Source organism: Merops nubicus, unplaced genomic scaffold, assembly GCF_000691845.1.
Source record: "Merops nubicus isolate BGI_N331 unplaced genomic scaffold, ASM69184v1 scaffold5590, whole genome shotgun sequence".
NCBI classification, from domain to species: Eukaryota; Metazoa; Chordata; class Aves; order Coraciiformes; family Meropidae; genus Merops; species Merops nubicus.
Genome location: NW_008583557.1, coordinates 45,176 through 54,660, shown reverse-complemented (window position 1 = coordinate 54,660; position 9,485 = coordinate 45,176). Strand labels below are relative to the sequence as shown.

Sequence of the window (9,485 nt, the reverse complement as noted above, 5' to 3'; positions counted from 1 at the left end):
ACTGAATCCCAATATTAAGAGCACTTAAAAATGCATAAAAGCTTTAATGGGACACATTTTCATAAGCATTACTCAGAACTTCAGCCATATTAATTCCATTAAAAGCAATAGGAATTTAGCAAACCCTGCAACAAACTCCTTACTGGTCAAACTATTTAGTGCCATTGGAATTCCAGCGCTGCCATCTTTCCTTCGAGTTTAAACCAGCAATCCTTCTATGGAACTAGCTCCTAACCGAAAAGGCACCAGTGCAAACTGCAGATGAACTGAGATTTTAGACTTCTCTGTCCAGAATTCTGGCTCATATAAATATACGATGCTCAGCTGAGATAGAGCCTTTGAATATTCATCAGAAACAAGCAATGCCAGTATTCCGAACCACGCTCTTAAAACTTCACTGAATATTGCTACTGGGACTCTCACAGCAAACTCTGCCCAAAGGAGCCAGGCACATTCTAGGAAAAAGGAATGTAATTCCAGGAAATGGAACTGCATATTTCCAGAGAAAAATATTCAGTGCATGAAATCCTCACGCAGGCCCGGAGAGAAGGTTATTTTAAATTACTTACTTCACTAACAGGAGGAATGTTGAGCTTTGGTACTTTGTTCTTGGAGCTAGGCGTGGTCACTTTGCCTTCCAGCAGTGTTCCAAAGGACTGATTTCCATACCCACTCTCCATCTCCACCGGAGGTTTCAGCTCGGGCGAGTCGTTGGGTACCTGGTCCTGGCCGTCCATGGGCCTGACGTATGCCGTAGGCTTTTGCTGCACCATGCTGGTTTTACAGTGAAGTCCTGGGGGGAAGTTCTGGGTCGAAAGACCGTTGTTCGCAGATAGCAAAGACGTGGAAGGAAGCGGAGATCCGGGACCATGACCTACAAACTCAAGCTCTGTAGGTGACTTCGAATGACTGTTCTCTTTGTACGTGTGTTCTCCAGGTGCTGACTTTGAATGATTATGCCTCCTTGAATGTGAAGATGCTGCCATAGAATTTGCTTCCTCAGTTCCTCCAGTTTTATGCTGCTCACTCTGACAGTTATAAAGGTCTTCATACCTGCCCTGTGGCTGGTCATGAGAAGAGCTATGCTTTGTCCGACTCTGCTGACCACTGGATTGGCTCGGCTGGGCCCCACTGGAGTTGTGACCACCACGTGACCAGTCTGTCCTCGACTTCCTGTTGCTCTGGTGGCTGTGCAGCAAAGTAGAATTAGATGACAATGAAGAAGGTGGAGGCATCGATGTTGATGAGTGGCCACTGATCTGATGAGATGGGATCATCCTGTTTCTTGGTTCTGGGAAAAAGTTCTGTTCATTTTTGTCGATGGGTGTCTGTGGGACAGAATTCTTTGGGATTCCTACAAGGTGGCTCTGGTTGGAATGGTTGGTTAACAGGTCCTTCATCTCATCATAATTTCCCAATGTGTTCTGGACGCGGTTTGCAAGGGCATCGCCTTTATTTGTCTAAAATGTCAAAAAATAAAGAGTGAGTAAATTCCTGATTACAAAGTTACTGCTCAGAATAGCTGTCTTAGAAGGTGGCAAATGTTAGCTGTTTAATGGCGTCATGCTGACATTTCATTTCATTTCAATTACGTTTTGCATGTGTTATGTAAGAAAAACATATCAATAACTGTGTTCAAAGAACCTCTTGAAACAGGCTTGCATGAGTAACACTTGTCTACTGTTTCCCATTTTCTTAAATATGCTCTTGGAGAAGTGTTTAAATTGCATCTGTTATGGATGTTAGGAGCTGGTTTTATGTCAGAGATGTTGGCCTTGTACGTTTCATATCGTGCAACACACAAACGTGCAATTACTGGCTACTGAGCATTTGAATTGCAATCACACAGTTTATTTAAGTATGTTATTGCTCTATCAGCCCCTTGACCCACAGTCCTGCCATAAATAGAAGCTGGGTAGTCTGTAATAAACATACAGCACCAAACTCTTCAGTGTAACTCCAATTACTTTTCGACAGAGTATTCGGTTTGACCCGAGGTATCTACCATCTGAATGCAGAAAAGAAAAAGCTTCTACCCACTCAAATGCTACAGTAGCTTCAAATAAAAGCTCACTCAAAAATATTTTCTTATAGAACATAAATAGACATGACTGCCACATTCTTAAGTATTTGGATTCTTCTGCTGTCTGGGGGCTGGTTGTGTTTGTGAATCATGCTTTTCTTTGAATTCCAGTAATTATTAAATAAATATTGACTCATTGGTGTTTCACTGCTATCATACTTTTTCTTTTGAAACACAGAATGGTTTTTTTTTTTGGTTCCTTTTCCCTTCCACTTGTAAAAGGCTGGGCAAATAAGCTTGCAGCTATAATTAATAGGTACCTGATTTCCTCTCTCTTCCTGTTCTAACTCACCCGACAGAGCCTCAAAGTACCAGCCCTCTTACTGATCTTTATGTTCCACTGAAATGACCAGCAGAAAACTAAAACATCTTATTCCTCACGCTTATTACTTTACAAGACTCAAAGGATGAAAACAAAGCAAAACTACCGTTCCTGTTCAAGCAGATGGTTAACTTCCAGAGCCTGGAATTGAATGACAAAGTTGCAGTGTTATGTAAAATACTTCAGGATGCACCCAACTATACTTTTACTTAGGTTTGGTTTGGGGGTTTTTTTTCACCAACACAGCAAGCAGTACCACAGTCCAAAGATGTCTTACCACCAGGCCATAAAGCTGGAGAAAGGCAGCATTAAGAACCTGTGCTTGGTTAGAGTATCACACTTCATTCCTTGACAAGGGAACTCACCGTGCCACTGATCCCATTGTCCTCAAGTATTAAGCAGAAGTTTGAGTGATGAAAAATATCCATGCATGGATTTCTCCTGAAATATCTGCTTATATTACCCACTGCTGAACTAGTCAGGAAATGAGAAGAATACTGCTGGAAGGTTGGTTTGGTTTTTTTCTTTTCCTTAGTACTGCACATGACATAAAAAAAATGTTGAAAAAGAAGATAATAAATGCAAATTTCCTTTTGCTCATTCTCAGGGATTGTAACCTATATTACTACTGCACTGAGGCAGTGATTTAAAAATTAACTGTTCAGTATTGTTCTCATCTATATACATTTTGCCAGTGCTCCTAACTGACAGAGTTAATAAATCAAGTTGTGGAACACCAGGAATCACTTTTATTCACTAACTAAGTCCCTAGGTTGGTCATTTTAGTGACAAAAATTATATTCTAGCTAAGCCAAGAATAAGCTCTTTGTATAGGAGCAGCCTCCTTCAACTGAGTTGCACAATGAGCTGTTTGGGCAGCAGCCAAAACCAGGCTCTCTCTGTCCAACCCCCAAAATTAAAACAAGGAGATTCCATTGTGCTTAAGGGCCCAGCACGAATTATGATGCGAAGTCTAAACACTTACATACTTGTTCTGTTTCCTCCTTCCCCAAACACTTTAACTCCTTATGGGACAGCACATGGGAAACAACCAAGTACCCAAAAAAGTGTGACCACCAGCCTTCACCTCTGGCTCAGCTACACTCCCAGGGTGCACTTAACTTATTTTCTAGAAAGCAGAAGGGTTTTTTTTTTAAGAAAAGTACTGCCAACATATCATCACTGGAACACTTCAACATCACAGCACATTAAATGTCTCTTGTCTAGAATCTCACAGAGGGAATCAATATTTTAATTTGAATGTAGAGCTTTTCAATCATTTCTATGTTGGAGGTATCTGACTCTATCAACCTATTTTATCTTACACGTCACATAACGATAAATATAATTTTGCTTGATACGAACTCTGTTTTATGCAGAATGTTCACATCCTGGGGATAAAAGACACTGTATAAGTGTTAGGAATTATTATTTGTAGTCATTCACTGGGAGCATTAATAAAAAACATATTCCCTGAAAAGCACAGAGATTAAATTAATTTAAATATCCTTAGCATATTTTAAATGCACTAAAACTCACATTCAATAGTTACTGAAGTCAATGGAAGGATTATTACTCTCTTAATGGCCTTTGGAGCAGACTGCAAAGCCAAACCACATTGTGAATGTGAATGGTAATTTGGCTTATGTTTAAATAAAACTAAGACCAGACTGGTGCATCACAACCTGAACAAGCTCACGTGTGTAGTGCACCGTACTACCTGCACTTAACACAAAATATAACATTAATGCTTTTATTTTATTTCCTCAACAGATCCAGGGCTCTTGTAAAAAGCAGAGTATTCTTGACAAGCCTGGATACCAGCAAGACAGGTATAAAATCCAGTTGTGATTTCTGGTTGCTTTTTGTCATTTCCAGATTGGGGACAATTTCTATCTTCATATTCTGGATAATTGGCCGAGTTCTTAAAGGAGGCCCCTGTACACCTTATTTTCTGAACAGCATGTTGAATCACAGTTTTGCTGCTATCAAGGAAATATGCAGCATTTTCTGAGTATTTCAAGGCATAAATTATACGTCTGGTTTGTGACTCATGGCTAATAGCCTTCCCCCTCATTCTAGGCTCCTGTTAATTTAGGAAATGTAGGAAACCTTCCTACACCTGCTTCTATTGCTTTCAGAAAAGATCCATTAATAGAATCCTATTGGAAGACTAATCTGCTAGCTACCTATTGCATTATAGTTCCACAAAGAACAGAACTAATGCACTCAAACTTATAGGCCAAATTTTCAAGGATTTTGTGAAAATTTGTATGAAACTTGAGGTTTCATAATTCATTCACTTTCTCATGCCTCATAGTTAAACTAATCTCTGTGGATTAGAAGCTGGGATCTTTTTTCTGTCAAGCTTGAATAGTATGGAGGGGCTTTACCTGAAAAAGGTGAATGCTTTAAAATTCACCAGAGGTTCCCCAATGGAAGTGCTGCCCATTAGCTTCTCCTTCTCGAGTTGAACTCTTCTGAGACAGTTCTTTTGCAAAGTAACAAAAATACTCCCACTGTTTTCTCTAAAATACTCATCTCAAACCCTTTACACATTCAAAAACGGTACCAACAATTCAGTAGTAAAATTGCAGGTTCTCTCCAGAAAACTCTGACATTGCTTTTTCAAATGTCTGCTGTCATAACACTGCAGCCTTTTCTCTCATCACTTCTGCAAAATCAACCACTAGCAGGCTGCACCAGAGTTCAAAGGCAAGACCTGCAACCCACTTGCACTGAAGGGCAACACAGCCCTCTCTGCCCAACCTTCCCAAAATAATGCTGGATGTCATGATGTTTTCAAAGTTGTTGATTCCTCATATGAGACACCAGAGTTTCAAGAGAACACTATATCCACAGAAAATAAATATCTCTTTTCATATATGTGTACACATACGTATACTACAAAGAATCAATGCAGAAACACATTTGTCCAAAACCATCATCATCAGCCACGTTTTATTTGACAGAGGGATAAAAGGAATGACATCCTAATAACTAGAGCAAAGAGATGATAGATGGAGGCAAGTACTCCACGCATCTCGTGCTAGGCAGTGGCAGTAAGCTCCATGAGAAAATGTGGGCTGTTTTCTTTGACCAAGTTTTAACACCCCCAACATTAGAGCGATCTGAAAACAGCTGCCAGTTGTTCAGTCTGTAAACCACCAAAACAGCAGTGGTGGTACTCCTTACCCCAGCCAGCCCTTCTCGGGGTTACTGTTGAAGCAAATGAGGAAGGAATGATAAACAAGTAAGGACACTACATCTGGGAATAAAAGGAAGGAAAAGAGATGTTTTCTACTTCCAGAGACCTGATAGTCCCAACCTCCTCTTTCCACTGTGGACTCTATTTTACCTCACACCCCCAGACCTCTCAGAAACGTACCAGCCACCCCTTGAGCTGCTGCTCATTAGTAGAGCTAGCCCAGCTGAGGCTGTGGACCTCACAGGTCACACCATTTGACTCTGCTGGGCAGTGTTTTATCTTATTCCACTCCCACTGAGAGCAACCAGAAGAGACAAGATAGGTGCAGCTTGTTGCATGTACCAGGCCTCATTCAGACAGAAATATCTGTTCATCGCAAAGTGGTAAAGGAATTCAACCTGAACGTGCTGAACATTTCACCTCATGGTCCTTCCATTTTATTTTAGAGTAAACCTGAACAAACACCTGAATTCAGTTTTGCACTTGCTGAGGAACGCCAGTCTCTACCTACCCACTCAGGCCCAGCTTTCATTAGTTCCTAGGCCATTGTACAGTGGCTGCTTCTTAGCAATGCAGAACTTAAAAAGCAAGTACCAGTCTATCACTTTGTCCTTTTTCTCCCTCACAGTATGAAATGTAATCAAGACCCAGCCTTCCTATTCAGTCTTAGTTCCCTTTGTTTTGCAAATTTAAGAGATATGTAACTATTTTTGCATGCAATTTCCTCTTAATTTTTATCTTTGACAATTTATAATTACAGTGCTGTATCAGGATAGTAATACATTATGTTTTGCTCAGTCCCACAGATCTGACAAATTTCTCTGCCAGGCAGGTGAAAAGCAATTTTTTCAAAAATTTGCTGAGGAAAATCAGTGGGCTAATTTTTTGCTTCTTAATTTTTGACAAAGCATACGTTCTGTGTATGCTTGGTACAAATACCTACAGGCTAACTAGATGCAACAACAGGTATTATCATTTTTATGGTAGCATAGATATTGGAGGGCTTATTTTTAGTTCTGGACACAAAATTTTGAAATGATTTGCATATTGGTCTACCTTCTGAAACCCAAATAACCACTTATATGAAAACAAACATTTGCATGACCTGCAGGAAGTTTCAACAAAATCAGGTCATAGAAAATTATTATTCCCATAAAGGTGCTAAAATGTGGTCCAATGCAGAAATTGTGCATTGATTAGAATTTTATAAAAATGCAACAAATAGATCCCACAAACAAACTGTCCTAGTGCACAGTCCTTAGTTGGCTGCACAAGTCTCTGTCATGGATGAGTGGAGTGCACCTCACCCAAAAGACAAAAGCAGCAATATGTTTTACTGAGGTAAAATAACAATTTGACAGAGTTCAATAAGTTTGGTGGAATTTAAGGCAGTTTAACAGTGGCTTGACAAGGTTCAGTAAGTTTGATGGCAAGGTTCACCTTATTAATTACTGCATGGAAGAAAGACACAAAGGAAAAAGGAGTTAGAACCAAGTGAGAATGATTTGCACAGAAAACAGATGCAAAGAGTAAGGAGGACCCGTCTGTTGAGCCATGAGGTTCAGAGTGGACACCCTTGCTTTCTGCTCTTCAGGAGCCTAGGTGTGGCTGGATCCAATCTTAGTCTGAGACTTGATCAATGGTTTATGTCTAATGGAATTATCCACGTGATATTTACAATAATGTTGAGTAGTTACATGGGTTAGTTACATTTCATAGTATTTATTCAGCATGCTATTAGTCACATTCCAAGGATGTATCATGGGTAAGGGATCTCTCTGCCTTGGGTAAGGAAGCATCTCTTAGTGCCAGGTAAGGGATCTCTACCCTTGAGAGGCATCTCTGCTCAAAGAGAGACTTACTTGCCATGCAGTCCAGGTGAAATTCAGGGAGAGCTCAAATGGGGCCCATTCTGATAGTATAATTTATAGGGTTTATAGTAGCTGGCTGCCAGGCACCAGTACAGACAAGACAGACATCTTTGTTTTAGCTCTGATATCTTGTTCTGTACTTTGGTTATCTTGCATTTTTGGGTTTTGAAACTATCTTTCAAAATATATTTCAAGATATCTTCACTCCCTTGTACATGAGCCTGGGGTTTTCAGCTCACAAGTTAATCCCAAGAACATAAGGCCTGTTGCTCCTTAGTCATCCTGAACCAAATACAGCCAGGAGTCAAGTGTATCCATCACACTCTCCCAGTCTATAATTATTAGACACCATTTGAGAATAATTCCAGTCTTTCCTCCTCCTTTTCAGACAATTTTCAAAGAGCCCTCATCCTCCCTACAGCTGCTAACAATGTAAAACGGGAAGATGAAGTGGTGGCCTTTCAATGGATGTCACTGATTGGGAGGAGAAAGAGATAGGGAAATTTACATTCTGATGAATTCTTCAGGGAACGTCTTACTGAAAATCAAAGCAGCAGAAAACATAAAGGGGGACATCCCTCGGTGATGAAAATCTCAGGCAGCCAAGCTCCTTAGAGAGAATAAGACTTGTCACAAGTCTCTTTCATACACTTGTTACGCTCCCCAAAGATTCAGCTAGTCTCCCAAAAGACTGCTTTGGATGGATATGATTGCACTGGAAAGCTTATGGATTCATTATCTACAGAGAGAACATTGGTTTTAACAACTCAGGTCTATTTTCTTCTTAAAAATAAAAGGTCTAAATGCTGGCTTTGTAGGTACAAACCCACTTCTAGAGGTAGCAGCTGCACATAATTCTATTGCAGGACTTTGCTGTGTGTTTTAGAATTAATTATGAACTGGACTGTAATCAAAATTCCTGATTCTGTCAATACTTGCAAACAGTGTTGGGCAGAGCATTCAGTTGGCTCTGCTGCCACATACTGATTTGGATCATCAGCGTATTCACTAGTATAAGAACCAAGACAGATGTGATAGTTTCATTTCTAACAGCTGATGAGAAGCTTTATTTGTATTTGCAAAATGCATTCAGGTAAGAGACATTCTGAAAATGTAAAGCACAGCAATGCAATTTACCTTGTAGGGTTCCCCAAAGAGGTTAAATCCTGAAGCAAAGAGATCTTCATCTTGCTGGACTTCCTGGTTTCTCCTCTCCCATTCTTTCCGCTTAAGTGCACTCCGGTCTTGCTCATAGTGACTGAAGAAGGGAAAGACAAAAAAGACAACACATTGTCATCACTGTAATTTATTTACATATTTATTACTACCAGTAAGAGCAGCAATAAAATGCAACTCCTGAAGACAGTTCTGAAGACAATTCTGAAAGAAAGCAGCAGCCACTGAATAATTGTCCCAAATGTAAATTTGGAATCGTAATACTATGTGAAATTGGACAGTAGGACAGTCAGCACACTCCTAAAATGAAACCAGACAAAACCATTCTTTTCCCACTAACAGAGTGTTATGCAAAAGAATAAAATACAGTTTGCCACATATGTGTGAGCAGTCTGTGAAATCCACGTGCATACACACAGGTATGCTCGCATGTCCACAGGGAATGTGTCTGTGCAGAGAAAGCAAATCTGAAGTCAGCAAAGCACAGCAACATCTCCAAATCCATTTATAGTGTAACACTTGTCTCCACCCATCCCAATGCCCTCATGTGACTTAGACCACCTTATTCTGTCCCATGTACTTGTTAAAATTTATATTCGGCTTCATTCTGGGTGTCAAGGGAGTTTTAAAGAGCGGTTTTGTAGCAGGCTCCTGGAAGAGACTTCAGGATAGTTGATTCCAGCATAAGATAGTTCTGCACAGAAACAAACAGAAAAGGACCGAGTGCCTCAGCGTAGCAATGCAAGTGGCACTTATCTGTAAGGCAGCTTACTTTGTGTACCTGCCAGACCTAGATGACAAGCTGAGAGACCACATTCACTTCTC

At 40.2% G+C, this 9,485-nt stretch overlaps 1 protein-coding gene across 1 annotated transcript; it reads right to left on the bottom strand.

The window, feature by feature from the left end:
* Nucleotides 1–569: 569 nt before the first annotated feature.
* On the bottom strand, nucleotides 570–8,742 carry LOC103773874 (AF4/FMR2 family member 2-like; the record flags this gene model as incomplete). Its single annotated transcript, XM_008941257.1, has 2 exons — nucleotides 570–1,460; nucleotides 8,622–8,742. Coding segments are annotated over 2 exons (1,012 nt in total), but the record flags the coding sequence as incomplete, so codon positions are not given.
* Between the last annotated feature and the right edge of the window lie 743 nt (nucleotides 8,743–9,485).